Source organism: Schistocerca serialis, chromosome 6 (assembly GCF_023864345.2).
Source record: "Schistocerca serialis cubense isolate TAMUIC-IGC-003099 chromosome 6, iqSchSeri2.2, whole genome shotgun sequence".
NCBI lineage: Eukaryota > Metazoa > Arthropoda > Insecta > Orthoptera > Acrididae > Schistocerca > Schistocerca serialis.
Window position 1 is genome coordinate 525,986,146 of NC_064643.1, and position 18,171 is coordinate 526,004,316.

General features: G+C 39.2%; 1 protein-coding gene across 2 annotated transcripts in view; it reads left to right on the forward strand.

Annotated features, from left to right (window-relative positions):
- The window catches only part of LOC126483953 (kelch-like protein diablo), an 81,440-nt gene that overhangs the window by 47,858 nt on the left and 15,411 nt on the right, over positions 1 to 18,171 (forward strand). For both annotated transcript variants that reach the window (XR_007587793.1, XM_050107242.1), the window contains exons 8-9: positions 9,538 to 9,681; positions 17,905 to 18,038. Coding sequence is in view for 1 of the 2 variants with exons in the window: in XM_050107242.1 (XP_049963199.1) it covers positions 9,538 to 9,681; positions 17,905 to 18,038 (278 nt within the window). In the remaining variant the exon portion in view is untranslated. The remainder of the gene's footprint in view (positions 1 to 9,537; positions 9,682 to 17,904; positions 18,039 to 18,171) is intronic.

Consider the following 18,171-nt stretch of genomic DNA (forward strand, 5'->3'; position numbering starts at 1 on the left):
TGTCAAAAGCTTTCTCTAAGTCTACAAATGTTAGAAATGTAGGTTTGCCTTTCCTTAATCTATCTTTTAAGGTAAGTCGTAAGGTCAGTATTGCTTCATGTGTTCCAACATTTCTACGGAATCCAAATTGATCTTCCCCGAGGTTGGCTTCTACCAGTTCCATGCGTCTGTAGATAATTCGTGTTAGTATTTTGCAGCTGCGATTTATTAAACTGTTAGTTCAGTAATTTTCACACCTTTCAACACCTGCTTTCTTTGGGATTAGAATTATGATGTTCTTCTTAAAGTCTGAGAGTATTTCGCCTGTCTCATACATCTTACTCATCAGGTGGTAGAGTTTTGTCTCCCAAGGCTATCAGTAGTTCTGATGGAATGTTGTCTACTCCAGAGGCCTCATTTTGATTCAGGTCTTTCAGTGCTCTGTCAATTTCTTCATGCAGTATCATATCTCCCATTTCATGTTCATCCACATTCTCTTCCATTTCCCTCAAGTAAATCACCGTTGTATAGACTCTCTATGTACTCCTTCCATCGTTCTGCTTTCCCTTCTGTGCTTAAAACTGGTTTTCGATCTGAGCTCTTGGTATTCATACAGGTAGTTTTCTTTTCTCCAAAGGTCTCTCTAATTTTCCTGTAGGCAGTATGTATCTTACCGCAAGTGATACATGCCTCTACATTCTTACATTTGTCCTCTAACCATCCCTGCTTAGCCATTTTGCACTTCCTATCGACCTCATTTTTGAAACGTTTGTATTCCTTTTCATCTGCTGCATTTACTGCATTTTTACATTTTCTCCTTTCATCAATTAAAGTTACCGAAATATTTATACTACCCCTTGTCTTTTTACCTATTTGATCCCCTGCTGCTTTCACTATTTCAACTCTCAAAGCTGCCCATTCTTCTTCTAATGTGTTTCTTTCCCATGTCTTTGTCACAATACCAGAGAAGGAAAGTTGCTACTCACCATATAGCGGAGATGCTGAGTCGCGATAGGCAGAACAAAAAGATTCACACAATTAAAGCTTTTAGCCATTAAGGCCTTTGTCAGCAGTACACACACACACACACACACACACACACACACACACACACACACACACACATAAACTTAACTTGCACACACGTCTGCAGTCTCAGAGATCTGAAACCACACTCAAATGTTCTTGTCAAGCGTTCCCTAGTGTCTCTCTCTGAAACTCTCTACAACATCTGGTTTTTTCACTTCATCAAGGTCCCATCTCCTTAACTTCCCATCTTTTTGCAGTTTCGTCAGTTTTAATCTACAGTTCATAACCAATAAATTGTCGTCAGATTCCACATCTGCCCCTGGATATGTCTTTCAATGTAAAACCTGGTTACGAAATCTTTGTCTTACCATTATATAAATCTATCTGAAACCTGGAACATCTTCCATGCATACAACCTTCTTTCATGATTCTTAAACCAAGTGTTGGCTATGATTAAGTTATGCTCTGCACAAAATTCTACTATGCAACTTCCTTTTTCATTCCTTACTGCCATTCCATATTCACCTACTACTTTTCCTTCTCTTCCTTTTCCTACAATCAAATTCCAGTCCCCCATGACTATTAAATTTTCATCTCCTTTCACTATCTGAATAATTTCTTTTATTGCATCATACATTTCTTCAATCTCTTCATCATCTGCAGAGCTAGTTGGCAAATAAACTTGTACTACCTTGGTAGGCATGGGCTTTGTGTCTATCTTCGCTACAGTAATGTATTCACTATACTGTTCGTAGTAGCTTACCCGCACGCCTATTTTTTTTTTTTATTCTTTTATTTTATTTTTTTTTTTTTCTGTTGTTAAACCCACTCCTTCATTGCCCCTATTTGATTTTCTATTTGTAACTCTGTATTCACCTGACCAGAAGTGCTGTTCCTCCTGCCACCGAACTTCACTAATTCCCACTACCAGGTGTACTGGTATGAAATGAGCGTGTGGGTTGTTTTTTTAATGAAACACTAATTTTGAATTGAAAAGTAAAAACATTTTATTCAAAGTACTGGCCATTGCTTTCTATACATTTTGACAACCTTTCTGGCAATTTGTGGACACCACGGCAATAGAAATGTTCGTCTTTTGAAGCAAACCAATCAGACACCCTATTTTCGACTTCTTCATAGGAATCGAAGTGTTCCTCAGCCAATGCGTGTTCCATTGATGAAAACAAATGGTTGTCGGAAGGGGCCAAGTCTGATGAATACGCCGAGTGGGTCAGCAGCTCCCAGCCAAGTGTTTTGATTGTATCCTGAACCAGTTTTGCTTTGTGTGCAGGTGCAGTGTCGTGTAAAAAAATTACTTTGCCATGTCTTCTGACCCATTCTGGTCTTTTTTCGATCAATGCAGAGTTCAAACTGATCATTTGTCGTCTGTAGTGATTAGTATTCACAGTTTCACCGGGTTTTAGAAACTCATGATACACCACACCTTTCTGATCCCACCAAACACAGAGCATTGTCTTCTTGCCGAATCAATCTGGTTTTGCAGTCGATGTTGATGGTTGTCCCAGATTAACCCATGATTTTTCCTGTTTAGGATTCTTAAAATAAATCCATTTTTCATTGCCAGTAACAATTCAATGCAAAATTGATTTTCTTTCGTGTCTTTGAAGCAAAATTTGACAAATGGGTTTTTGGTTTTCCATCTGTCTTTCTTTCAATTCATGTGGCACCCATTTTCCACACTTTTGTATCTTTCCCATAGTTTTCAAACGGTCAGAAATTGTTTGTTGTGCAACATTTAGCATTGCTGCCATTTGCTTCTTCTGACTCAAAGTATCATCTTCATCCAATATTGCTTGCAATTCGGCGTCTTCGAACTTTTTTGGTGGTCTTCCATGTTCTTCATTTCTTACATAAAAAATCATTATTTCTGAACTGTTGACACCATCTTTTGCATGTTGCTTCTGATAGAGCATGATCACCATATGCCTCAACAAGCATTCGATGCGACTCTGCAGCACTTTTTTTTTTTTTTTTTTTTTTTTTTTTTTTTTTTTTTTTTTCAAATAAAAACAAAAAAATTAATGCTTTCCACAAATCATCACTTTCTGGTACAAAATTCGACATTGTTAACACGATGAAAACATATGATGTTGTTTGTTCCATGACTTGATGTATACTAAATATATTTGACAGATGTCGTACCAACCAAACAAATAAAATTAAGGCTCGTTCACAACAAATGTTCCCTATTGACACATTTGTATCTTGACGCTCATTTCATACCAGTACACCTGGTATATCTAACTTTAATCTATCCATTTCCCTTTTTAAATTTTCTAACCTATCTGCCGGATTAAGGGATCTGACATCCCATGCTCTGATCCATAGTCTGCCAGTTTTCTTTCTCCTGATAATGACATCCTCCTGAGTAGTCCCTGCCCGGAGATCCGATTGGGGGGCTATTTTACCTCCGGAATACTTTACCCAAGAGGACGCCATCGTCATTTAACCTGAGAGTAAAGCTGCATACCCTCGGGAAAAATTATTGCTGTTGTTTCCCCTTGTTTTCAGCTGTTCACAGTACCAGCACGGCAAAGCCATTTTGGTTAATGTTACAAGGCCAGATCAGTCAATCATCCAGATTGTTGCCCCTGCAACTACTGAAAAGGCTGCTGCCACTTTTCAGGAACCACACATGTGTCTGGCATCTCATCAGATACCCCTCCAATGTGCTTGCACCTATAGTAATTACGGCTGTCTGTATCGCTGAGGCATGCAAGCATCCCCACCACGGAATTTTTCCAGACAGATTGAAATACACAATTGTCAAACCTCTTCATAAGAAAGGGGACAAGAGTGACTTAAATAATTATAGACCAGTCTCATTGCTGACTTCATTTTATAAAATATTCGAAAAAGTTGTGTATTCAAGAGTAGTCTCACATTTAAGTGAAAATAATTTACTCAGCATGCCACAGTTCGTATTCCAGAAGGGTTACTCGACTGAGAATGCTATCTGCACATTTACCCATCAAATAGTACAAGCCCTAAATAACAAATTATCACCAGTTGGTATTTTTTGTGATCTCTCCAAGGCATTTGACTGTGTGGATCATGTCACACTCTTAGAAAAACTCAGGTTTTATGGAATTGAAGGCTGTACACACAGCTGGTTTGAATCATACTTAACGAACCAAAAGCAAACAGTTGTGCTGAATAGCACAAATAATGTTGTGTACATACATATATTCTCTAATGAAATTCATTACAAATAATCCATCTCAATTCGTGAAGAACAGTGATGTTCATACGTACAACACTAAAGGGAAAAATGACCTTTCCTATCCGTTATTGAAGCTGTCAGTTGCTCAAAAAGGAGTAGATTATTCAGCAAACAAAAATCTTTGATCATTTGCCCAACAACATTAAGTGTCTGGCAGGTATCAGATCAAGTTTTAAATCTAGCTTAAAATCATTTCTTTTGGATAACTCCTTCTACTCCATGGATGAGTTTCTGTTTCAGAAATGGTAAAAAAATTTACCTCTAAATGTAGTTGCATGTATAGAACTAAAAATTTCAGTAATATTAATATTAGCACTATTCATGTGTGTATATACAGGGTGGCCCATTGATTGTGACCGGGCCAAATATCTCACGAAATAAGCGTCAAACGAAAAAACTACAAAGAACAAAACTTGTCTAGCTTAAAGGGGGAAACCAGATGGCGCTATGGTTGGCCCACGAGATGGCGCTGTCATAGGTCAAATGGATATCAACTGCATTTTTTAAAATAGGAACCCCCATTTTTATTACATATTCGTGTAGTACATAAAGAAATATGAATGTTTTAGTTGGATCCCTTATTTCGCTTTGTGATAGATGGCACTGTAATAGTCACAAACATATGGCTCACAATTTTAGCCGAACTGTTAGTAACAGGTAGGTATTTTAAATTAAAATACAGAATGTAGGTACGTTTGAACATTTTATTTCGGTTGTTCCAGTGTGATACATGTACCTTTGTGAACCTATCATTTCTGAGAACGCATGCTGTTACAACGTGATTACCTGTAAATACCACATTATGCAATAAATGCATTTGGCAATACTGGTAACGACATTCCTCTAAACAGCAAGTAGTTCTTCTTCTGTAATGTTCGCACATGCATTGACAATGCGCTGACACATGTTGTCAGGCATTGTCGGTGGATCACGATAGCAGATATCCTTCAACTTTCCCCACAGAAAGAAAACCGGGGACGTCAGATCCGGTGAACGTGCAGGCCATGGTATGGTGCTTCGACGACCAATCCATCTGTCATGAAATATGCTATTCAATACCGCTTCAATCACACGCGAGCTATGTGCCGGACATCCATCATGTTGGAAGTACATCGCCATTCTGTCATGCAGTGAAACATCTTGTAGTAACATTGGTGGAACATTACGTAGGAAATCAGCATACATTGCACCATTTAGATTGCCATCGATAAAATGGGGGCCAATTATCCTTCCTCCCATAATTCCGCAGCGTACATTAACCTGCCAAGGTCGCTGATGTTCCACTTGTCGCAGCCATCATGGATTTTCCGTTGCCCAATAGTGCATATTATGCCGGTTTATGCTACCGCTGTTGGTGAATGACACTTTGCCGCTAAATAGAATGCATGCAAAAAATCTGTCATCGTCCCGTAATTTCTTTTGTGCCCAGTGGCAGAACTGTACACGATGTTCAAAGTCATCGCCATGCAATTCTTGGTGCATAGAAATATGGTACGGGTGCAATCGATGTTGATGTAGCATTCTCAACACAGACGTTTTTGAGATTCCCGATTGTCGTGCAGTTTGTCTGCTACTGATGTGCGGATTAGTCACGACAGCAGCTAAAACACCTACTTGGGCATCATCATTTGTTGCAGGTCGTGGTTGACGTTTCACGTGTGGCTGAACACTTCCTGTTTCCTTAAATAACGTAACTATCCGGCGAATGGTCCGACACTTGGATGATGTCGTCCAGGATACCGAGCAGCATACATAACATACACCTGTTGGGCATTTTGATCACAATAGCCATACATCAACTCAATATCGACCTTTCCCGCAATTGGTAAACGGTCCATTTTAACACGGGTAATGTATCACAAAGCAAATTAAGTCCGCACTGGTGATTCAAAAAATGGTTCAAATGGTTCTGAGCACTATGGGACTTAACTTCTGAGGTCATCAGTCCCCTAGGACGTAGAACTACTTAAACCTAACTAACTTAAGGACATCACACACATCCACGCCCGAAGCAGGATTCGAACCTGCGACCATAGCAATCACTCGGTTCCAGACTTTAGCGCCTAGAACCACTCGGCCACCCCGGCCGGCCCATTGGGGGAATGTTACATGATACCACGTAGTTATACACTTGTGACTATTACAGCGCCATCTATCAAAAAGCGAAAAAAGTGGTCCAACTAAAACATTCATATTTCTTTACGTACTACACGAATATGTAATAAAAAATGGGGGTTCCTACTTTAAAAAACGCAGTTGATATCCATTTGACCTATGGCAGCGCCATCTAGCGGACCAACCATAGTGCCATCTGGTTTCCCCCTTCAAGCTAGACAAGTTTCGTTCTCTGTAGTTTTTTCATTTGTTGCTTATTTTGTGAGATATTTTGGCCTGGTCACTATCAATGGACCACCCTGTATATCTTGTAATCTGACTTGTTAGACATCATATCGATAAAATAATCAGGGAAAATGATCTATAGAAAATGACATAACTAAACTAAACCATCCAGCATGCTGTCCAGAGGCCAGGAAAGCTGCAGCTTTTATAGATGGCACCCCAATTTTCTCTTAATTTGATAAGCAATTTGTCCTCAGGACGAATTTTCTCTCTGCAGTAATGTGTGCTCTGATTTGAAACTTTGTCAGATTAAAGCTGTGGCAGACCGGATCTCAGAATGAAAAATCATTCTGGGGACAATCACCTTGGCTGTGGTTAAGCCATGTTTCTGCAGTATCCTTTCTTCCAGGAGTGGTAGTCTTGCAAGGTATGCAAGATAACTTTAGTGAAGTTTGGAAGGTAATAGGGAGATGCTGGAGAGAATGTGTCTGCAAAAAGCAAAGGTCCTGCATTTAAATACCAGTCTGGCACACAATTTAATTTACCAGGAGGTTTCAACTTGTATTGTTGTTCATCAGTCTGTATTACAACTTCGTATACTTAGGTATTACCTTAAAACTAAAGACACCAAAAGATGCACACTCAGCCACCGACTGAAATGAGATGTCATACTAAATTTTAGGATGAATAGTTTGCCCATAATCATAATTGAAATTAAAGTGCTTTTCAGTAATTTACTGCATACATATAAATGGGAAATTGGTTTCAAAGGAAATGAGAAGCTCTTTCTGCTGGTGTCTTGCAGATTTATGTAACCTTGATAAAAATTAAATTATTTGCAAAATTATGCAGTTATCTAATAGATAAGGAAAAGTGGCAATTAAACACTGAAAACTACAATCCAGATGTTTTTAATAATATGTAGTTACATTTTCCAACACATGCTGCAGTGCTCTTTGTGTATCTGTTTTGTGTAATGCTGACTTAAATTAATAATCTTATTCAGACACATCTCACTAGCTAATAAAGTGTGTCAGTAAGCACAAGAGCAGCTCATTTGTTTGCTTCAACAAGTCCTTTCATTTGATTGGTCAATTTCTGTGCATTTTAATTAGTATAAATGTTTTTCTAGTTATTACAAAGTGTTGCCACAGACTGCTTTTCCTAGTGATTAATTGATTGCACCCTTCTCTTCCATAGTCCATCTACACATCAAAATAATTCTCTCATTGAACTCTTTAATATTTTATATCGTGCTTTGCTGTACATTTAGTGTTTCACATTCCATGTAAATAAATATGTAGCAAGATTACTGCATGTGAGCTAGTAATGACAGTCACAACGCTATGTGTAGGCATTAGCAAATCTGACGGAAGCATGTGGGTTCTGCCACTACCACCACACTCCAGTGCCACTCCTCCCACCCTCCTGTCAGAAGTGTGCAGACAAGTGACCAAGTGCTCAAACCAAAATAGTCCACATCAGAGCTCATTTCAGTCTGTCATGTCACATTGACCCATATGTTTTTAACTAGGTGGTCAAATCTATCATTCATCACTTTTTGCCACAGTCGTTCATACAGGTAGATGATTAGTTACCAGACCCTTTTAGAATGCCGAGTGGTGGTTGTAACTAAGTTGGTATGATGTGGCTTGTTTCTCAAGAAACTCTGCTTTTTATGGTACAGAGTTTGGTGGAGATTGGTCAGAAAGGAGAGATGATGAATGACTGCAGGAGCCATACCTTGCAAGTCTTTCACTACAATTTGATTCAAGAAATTGGGGTCAGAGAAAACCTAAGGATGCATGAGGATATGTCATAGGATGGGTGGATAGTAGCATACCATTTGTGGGGGGGAATAGAAAGAATTTTGAGTAAATGGTTCTTATTTTGGTGCATGAATGAAGGTAGTCAAAGCCCTGACAATGACATGATACATTTTTTCCTTTCCAAGTTGATGCTGTATTATAAGTAAGGCTGTTTTCCTGTGGCTGGTGAGGAGTATGTGAAAGAGTGTTAGAAGCTTGAGATGGTGCAGCATAGGGCATTTATTCATTTTCAAGGTAGGTGCATTACAGCCAATCTGCAAAATTATTAATAAGGTCTTCTGAATTTTGGGAAGAGGTATGTGTGTTACTCTCTTTGTGTGATACCATGAGTGAGGAGATAGTGAGAGAGGGCTTTTTGGTGTTTGTAATTTGTTTTGAATCACTATTTACCTTGAAAATTTACTTTATTCTCCTTTAACAGTTTCATTCTTTGTCTCATCCATCTTCAAATTCTGCATCATTCTGTATTGGAGAAGAGTATAGTAGACTCGGCCCATTCTGTAGTATACTATCACTTGCTCGTAATTTCTAAATCATTCTTATTTAATGTGCCATCACAATTTATTGCAGGATGCATTTCTTGTATCCTCGTGCACCTGTTACGTGAGCAAGAAATGCAAATCACACATTTGCATATGCAATGTTTTATTAATAGATATGATTCATCTCTGTGTCATACAGGTGATGAACAGTGATGATGTGTGAAATCTTGACATTGTTAAAGAATGGCCTTTGTAAGTGTTTATTTTTATGCAAACTGTAAAAAGTGTACAGTTCTTATGTTATTTGCTAATTAGATATAAAAGTCTAATTTTTTTACAGGTGGCATCACCATGCCCAAGACTTATTAAAAAAACAAAAGCTTGTAAAATCTATCACGATATATAAGGTGGAAGGATAAATAAAGTAGTATTTTTATGGGTATGGCTGGAGACACTGTGTGTTATGAATAACATGTAAAGGCAGTTGGCTAGTAAAGTTAATTTGAAAGCTAGATAGTGATTGATTTATTGATGTTATTGATGAGAAGAGATTCAGCAGAGTCGTCCTTTCTTATTTTGTCTGTATAATAGTTATATAGATGTTATCTCTTATAAATAGTTTATTATCTTGCAGATATGACCCCCAGACAAATCAGTGGTCTTGTGATGTGGCACCTACAACATCGTGTCGCACAAGTGTAGGAGTGGCAGTACTGGATGGCTTTTTGTATGCAGTTGGAGGGCAAGATGGAGTACAGTGTCTCAATCATGTAGAAAGGTAAACAATTCATATTGGATGAAAGTAGAGCAGTTGTGTGGTCAAAGATTGTTTTGGCTTCCACTGTGCTTTTCTAGGCATGGTCCAATAGGATATGTCATTATTTGGAGTACTTTGATAAGAGGATTGTGTCACCAAACCAATTTTGGGGACCCTGTGTTTTACAGTTTGGTCCAAACTACTGTGCAGCTTGACTTTTTAACACACAATGGTAGCTTTGATAGATGTAAAAACTGATTTTGGTAGGAAGAGGGGGGATTTTGCAACTTGAGCTGAGCCAGATGTTATGTTGAGAATATGGAAATTTATTTTATCCAGTACAAATAGCAACAGTCATATGATATTATTTTCTTTATCAGCCATTGTATCAGCATGTAAGCTGACGTTTAAATAGTTTGATTATATAGCGCACTAAACTGTAATGAACAAAAATTCTGTATTTGTAATTTGTGGGTGATTGAATCTGGTGACTGGATATGACATATGGTGTTAACCATTGTTTCATGAATAGAGTTAATGAACTCTGTTGTTTTATTGAAATAAACGATGTGAAGAGAGAACCTCCTTGCCTCCATATTAGAATCATGTGATTATCTCAAGGCCATGTCAGCATTAAGAGAATCCACTCATCATCAAAAGCTTTTTTTAATATAAACACTGAAATTCATGAGGATGAAATGATATAATTAACAACTTATGACAGTTTCCAGAAAATAGTCAAATACCCTATTATTAAGGAATTTTTGGAAATGCATTTGGCTGTATATCTTATTAAATGTGATGGTGGATTTCAACTTAATAAGGCATGGGACTCAGTGAAGAAATTACAGTCCTCATTAAAACAAAATTTTATGCAGAATGCCATGTCTAGCAGCACTTAATCACCTCACAAACTATGACACTGTCATGCATAAAAATAGTGATCCAGGAAGTGTAGAATTCGTTTTATTCCAGTCTACACTCACAAAAGTAGTCCTCAGACTATCTATTTCTTCCATTTACTATATTACTGTTCATTTTAAACTGTTGAAGATGGTCACCACTTACTGAAGTCAGTACTCTGAGTACAATTTTTGTGATAATACCCTTTAGTGAAAGAAACAAGTTCTACATAATTATATTACTTTGACAACTGGATTTTGACTCCAATGGACCCAAAATTCAACATAGGGTGTTCATGCAATATCACCTTACGCATGCATCTGTGTTCCTCCATTGGAGACATCAAACAGAGGGCACTAAACTTGACAGAGGACAGGCATGCAACCAAGACCTATGTGCGTATACCATTGCACCAACTTTTGGTATGAACTTTTGCGGTAGCCTTCTCGCTTCCGGCGCACGGGGTCCCGGGTTCGATTCCCGGCAGGGTCAGGGATTTTCTCTGCCTCGTGATGACTGGGTATTGTGTGTTCTTCATCATCATTGACTCGCAAGTCACCGAAGTGGCGTCAACTAAAAAGGACTTGCAATACAGCGGCCGAACTTCCCCGCATGGGGCCTCCCGGCCAACGATACCAGACGATCATTTCATTTTTAGTGATATGGAAAGCAATCTCCAGTTTAAAACTCAGCTGAAAGTGAGTTGTTAGGAACCAAAATATCATGGCAACATGTTGCCATCATCCTGAAACGTCAAGGAATTCACCAGAAACTTTTAATATTTAGTTCAATCTTCTTTTTCATTTGTTTCTTAATCTTCATGTTAAGATGCTGTTCAATTGTTGTGGCTGAATTAAATACACATACATGATCAGAATCACAGTTACTGTGTCATCTGCTCTTCTTCTGATGCCACAGCTTAGTCAATTCATGAACATCGTAGTGAACACAGTACTGCTGGTTTCATATCTTCTTAAGTAAAAGGAGAAAGAAGTTATTAACTATGTTCATACAAATAAAAAGGACATGTTTCTATCTGAAATAATCTAAAATTCTGTTTTCAGTATGAATTTAGCATCTTAAGTGATTATGTCTTTATCTGGCAAAAAGTCTTTCTTTCAAAATTTCAATTTTTGGTATAGGAAGATGGCTCAAGGGGGATTCTCGTGAATGTGGGAAGCTGAGGCATCAAAAGCCTTGTTTCGGGTTAGAAATTCATGAACAAACAGTGAAGCTGATTAGACGCATTATTGTGACTGCTTAGGCTTTCCTGGCATAGTAATTCTTGGTGGTTTCCTTGGGTTTGAGGCCGAATCATAAAATCAACATGAAGCAATAATTTGGCAAACCATCAGTCCACTATCTTAAAGCGGATGCCACTTTTGTTTCCTGTCGTGTCATCAGTTTTCAGTGAAACTCAGTAGTAGTGTCTCTCCTGAAAATGGTGGACAAATGAACTGCCAAAGCATTGAGACATGTTGACTTCAGAACCCAGCAGCAAACTGAGGAGACTAGCAGATGCACCATTGTGTTATAGGTGCCATGAATTGTTTCATTACAAATTTCATTATTTTCTTGATGTTGATTCACACATGTGACACAGAACTTCTGCCATTTGATCGTTAAACTTTATGCCACTGGAGTCTAATAATACCTTCACATTAGATTGAACGTATTCAACTTTTTTCCCCATTCAGCCTTTTCAGAATGTTATTACACATTAATATTAATTTAATTCCAATACAGCTGTGGTTTATCTTTCGTTAAAATCTGAGTCATTCTGAATTTGTGTAAACCTCTTTCAGCAGTTCCCAAGTAGTGTTTGACAGTGTTTTAGGTCAAAATTCAACAAATCCAGATCAAATTTTGCAGTGACAAATAAGTGCGTAGGCATCCCTGCTCAGTGGCAATTTGAATAAAAGCATTTCAGTTGTTTGGCTACCATATTTACAAAAAACTAAAAAGAAAAAAAAAATTGGGTTATGAAACTGATGTTTTGGCCAGCTTTGCAGCAGTTCTCTTGAGGTAGCTTCATCAGCCACTTGTTTCATTCTTTCAACAATGAAAATTATTGCTTGCTGTGGAAAAATTATATTACCTTATCATCAGTAACCTCTCTTGTACTTAATTGTCAATAATAGTGTTAAATATTCACAGCTCGTGGTCTAGTGGCTAGCGTTGCTGCCTCTGGATCACGGGGTCCTGGGTTCGATTCCCGGCTGGATTGAGGATTTTCTCTGTCCGGGGAATGGGTGTTTGTGTTGCCCTCATCATTTCATCATCATCTTCATCTTCATTATTATTCGTGACAGTAGCCAGATTGGACTGTTTAGAAATTGGGGCTTTGTACAGGTGCTGATGATCATGCAGTTGACTGCCCCACAAACCAATCATCATCATCATCAATAATTTTAAACAGTAGAAAATCCGGGATAGAATGTAACAACATTATGGAAAGGATAGTGGCTAGTCACTATATTGTGGAGATGCTGAGTCACAGATAGGCACAGCAAAAAGACTGTCAGAAAGTGAGCTTTCAGCCAAAAAGGCCTCTGTCAGAAATAAAAACACACACACACACACACACACACGACCATAGTCTCTGCTGAGGCCACACTGTGAGCAGCAGCACATGACGAGGGAAGCAACCAGGTGGCGAGGAGGAGGAGGCCGGGAGGGGGGGGGGGGGGGGGGGGAAGGTTGTGGGTAGGGGGGGATTAAGTGCTGCTTGTCAGAGGGTAGTACAGGGATGAGGTGGAGAGTGGAGAGAGGGTAGGACAGCTAGGTGATAGAGAGCTGTGTAGTGCTGGAATGGGAATAGGCTAGATTGGTAAGGACAATGACTAACGAAGTTTGAGGCCAGGAGAGTTATGGGAACGGAGAATATATTGCAGGGAGGGTTTCCACCTGTGCAGTTCAGAAAGTTGGTCTTGGTGGGACAATCCAGATGGTACAGGCTGTGAAAGAGACATTGAAATGAAGAATGTCATGTTGGATGGCATGTTCAGCAATGGGGCGGTCTAGCTGTTTCTCAGACACAGTTTGTCGGTGCCCCTTAATGCGTACAGACAGCTTGTTGGTTGTCATGCCCATATAGAGTGAGCACAGCAGTTGTAGCTTAGCTTGTAGATCACATGACTGGTTTCACAGGTAATCCTGCCTTTGATGCGATAGGATTTATGGGAGAGATCTTGGCATCTAGGTCTATTGCAGGGATACAAGCCATGAGGAAAGGGGTTGAGAAAAGGTGTTGTGTAGGGATGGACGAGTGTATTGTGTAGATGTGGTGGGTGGTGGAATTCCAGTGTGGGAAGGATAGTGAGTAGGACATTCCTCATTTCAGGAAACGACGAGAGGTAGTGGACACCCTAGTGGAAAATGTGATTCAGTCGCTCCAGCCCTGGGTGGTGCTGAGTCACGAGGGGAATGCTCCTGTGTGGCCACATTGTGGGACTTTGGGAGGTGGTGAGTGACTGGAGAGATAAGGCAAAGGAGATGTGGTTTTTGTACAAGATTGGGGGGGTAATTACAGTTTGTGAAGACCTCATTGAGACTCTCGATATATTTCATCAGAGAACACTCATCACTATAGATGCCTTAGTCACAAGTGGCTAGGCTGTGTGGAAGGGTCCTCTTGGTATAGAATGGGTGGCAGCTGTCGAAGTGGGAGATTGCTGGTGGCTGGTAGGATTGATGTGGACGGAGACCCTGATGTAGCCATCTTTGAGGTGGAGGTTAACATTGAAGAAGGTGGCTTGTTGGGCTGAGTAGGACCAGGTGAATCAAATGGGGGAGAAGGTGTTGAGGTAATGCAGGAATGTAGGTAGGGTGTCCTCACCCTCGATCCAAATCATGAAGATGTCATCATTGCATCTGAACCAGGTGAGGACTTTAGATTCTGGGTGTTTAGGAAGGATTTCCCTAGATGGTCCTTGAATAGGTTGGCATAGGATGTTGCTGTGCAGGTGCTCATAGCTATACCGTAGATTTGTTTGTAGATAGTGTCTTCAAAGGAGAAGTGAGTTAATTTATTTTTTTTCCAATATCATTTGCTGTTGATGCCCTCAGGCACCTGGAGCAGTAGTTTTCATTATCTTCATGACCCTGTGCGAAACGTTGGCACCAAACAAGATGCGATGCAGTGCCACACCTCCATCCACTCATAAATATTTAAAGTGAACACAAATTGTAAGTTCATTTTCTTACTGCAAGTTAAAACTTGCTAAGCAAACCAAAAGATGTGTAACTTTTAAATAACAAACAATTAAATATGCATTCAATATAGTTATCAGAGTAAAAATTCTGGAAATATGCTGTCCATGAAATGGAAAATTCCATGTAATTTTACACGACAGAAAAAAGTTGTTTGCTGTGGAGTGGTGGCCCAGACAAATACATGATAGCTGTATTTTGGGTCACAAGGAAACTCTTCTACATGCATGTTAGGAATGCTATCACAACAAATACATGCTGCAGTGATACCTGTTCTTAAGCAGAGTACAGCGGTGTAAATAAATCACTAACAACTGTATTTTGAGATGTACAGTATCTGATGCAACTGAAAATGCAGTGCTATGTAAATACTTTCAACACATTTTATTGGCCACACAAGTCTTGAAATGCTGTCTCAAAACTCTGTAGAAATTGAGAGTTCTTTGTTGATAAACCACTAAATATGTGTTTAGAGGTAATTGTAATTGTGAAAGACAGTTGGAAAAAGTTCAGCGTCCTGTACCAAGTTGCCTTGCAAGTGGACCAAGTGTGTCCACAAATGATTTACTTTTATCACACACTTTAATAATCCCTATATCATTCCCTTGGAGTGTCATGTTTGAAATTATTTATGTGTGTCATTTTATCAGTGAAAGAAGCTGTGCACGTGCGGCAGAGCAAGGCGTGAAGTTAGTGCAGCTTGCCACCTCGGCCTGCCTTTTGAACAAGCTGTGGGGACTTGACGGTGCCAGTGCCTTGTGGGACAACACTGGAACAAAGTGCCCTACGTAGTCATGACTTGCCTCCAAAAGCAAATCAAAGATAATACTTTCGAAGACAGTCTCACCAGCCGCATATAAAGACCCTTAAAGGAATGGTGTATCAGATATGGGTCCCTCCTCCAGAACACACAGCTCTTCTTTGAATATCCTGACCCAACCAGAAAAAGCGGATATGTAGGCTTTACTGTGTAGGTGACGACCCCTCATAAGTGTATTATGTGACATTGAAAGTGTATAATATAATGTAGAGATACAGTATTCCAAGGCAATTTCACAGCTGGGGCCTTCATGATAAGTGCCTTCTTCTTTTACTGCAGTCCTTTCCTTCCAGAGTGGTCTTTCCATCAAGGTAGCAACATATTCCCACAAGAATGTTTTCCTACAACAGTAATGAGCCCACTGAAATTATCACTGTTTATCAATGAATTTAATTTACTGTTTTTCCTTTTGCCTTGCAACAGAAACCTGTCAGTTGTAATTGGTGGTGGGTGTCGAGGTTGGAGGAATGAGCGACGGAAAGAGGCTTTACACTTCATACTAGCCATTTCAGGTTTATGTGATTTTTGTACCATTTCCAATTTGGACAACAGAGTGAGGTTTCTGACACTGTTATTCGATGTAATGCTCGTCTGGTTGATATATCCGGAAAAAGTTCACACTTAAATTAGAATACAGCAAATTGTATGTACCTGCTCACATTCTATTAAATTTTAAACAAGGGTTGCACTGCACTGCACTGCTTTCTCCAACAAAGGGAATTTATTATATGAATGCATGGTGTCTATTCCTTCGCACATATCCAAAGGACAGAGACCATGCAGAATCTGCAGCTGTGATACATATTTTGTAAATTGAAGATGGAGGGTGGGAAAGTAAAGTAAAGGGAAGGAACTGTTTGTCAGCTGCATCTGGGCTTTGTGCGGAATCAGCAGCAATGAGTGAAAATGTTTACCAGTTTGGGAACCTGGGATCTCTTGCTTACAAGGAAGTTGTGTTAACTACTGCACCATCTGGACACAGTGTTTATCATGGTTGCGCAGACTATCTCAGCATGCATCTTGGTCTGGCACACATTTTCACTTGTTGCCACTGATTTTGCATACAGTCCTGATACAGCTGACACAGTTCCTTTCCTTTCTCCTCCTCCACCTTCCCTTTAGATAATAGCGAATTTAGTTGGCTTCTCTGTTGTTATATTAGAGAATGTTCAAAATTTGTTCCTTAAATCTGTCTGTGATATATGGTTACCAAATTTGGAGATACACATTGTTTTGAAGAAAAAAAAAAAAAAAACACACTCTTGTTTCCAGGCCACTAGCACATGTGTGTATCACGTTAGTAGACAAAGAGGTACTTTGTTTAAATCCTGTTGTGAAAGGTACTTCCACTATCAGTATTTTTCCTGTAAAGGGAGAAGTAGTGATGGCATCAGGTATCTGATCATCAGACTTTGTGCTCAAGTCCTCAGTTAAAATTCCAAGCTATACTGCATTGTCTCATTGAATGAGTGCATGTGACGCTGTTGATGAAGAACCACTCTTTGAATGGGAACATTAAGGGCAGTGGACATCTCGGAGCTGTGTGGTAGTACCAGATTTTGTCCTCTCCCTCACCCCACAACACGGATGGCATGAACGCAATGGCAAACCACCTGTACTAATATCTTTCCCAAGATACCAACATGTGATTTCCACTTCTGACTCCAACACTCATTCCTTCAGTATATGACTGACTTCGATAAGATAAATCAACTTCAGTGTATATGAATTCTGGAATTCTTAGACACTGTGCTCTCTGTATGCCCTCATGATCTCCTCCTTTTTAGTGTACAAACACCTGCATCATACATTAAAAGCAATTTTGATTTTCTAAGCTGGCGTCTTCTGTTTATTTCCTGATGATTGTGGCTCAGTTTGCACTTAACCTTCTGCCACTGCAGTCCAAACGTATATCTTGTTGCATTTTGAAAATAATACTGTCACAACTGCTGCCTTTTTACAACTGTAGAATGTGACATGTATACAGTGTCAGCTCTATTTCTGTACTACCCGGTTTGACAATCTTAACTATTCAAAAAGAGCCAACAAAGTACACAGTCCTAGAAACAAATGATTAATGTGTATTACAAAACTGTATGGTATAATTTTTGAGAAATAGAACTTTTAGACAAAATTTTACAGCACTTCAGTGCTATACATTCTGGTCCTTTCTCACTGTTGGTGTGGCATAAAAATGTTGAGAAAAGGAAAACTAATCTACTAAGTGTTGTTCAGGATTCAGAAGACTGAAAGGTATTTCCTGGATAAAAATTATTTTCTACTGAATTTGTTTTTTTCTCTCTACCCAGATATGACCCAAAAGAAAACAAATGGAGTAAAGTTGCACCTATGACCACACGGCGACTAGGTGTTGCAGTAGCTGTTCTTGGAGGTTTTCTTTATGCTATTGGAGGGTCAGATGGCCAGTGTCCGCTTAATACAGGTAAGTCCTGAAAAAAAAGTATAATATGCTGCAAAGGGGTTGGTCTATTGCATTTGAGGAGCAGTAATACATCTCACAGCATTTGGTTCGTTAATTAAGCAGTTAACATTATATTGCATACCCAATTGTAGAG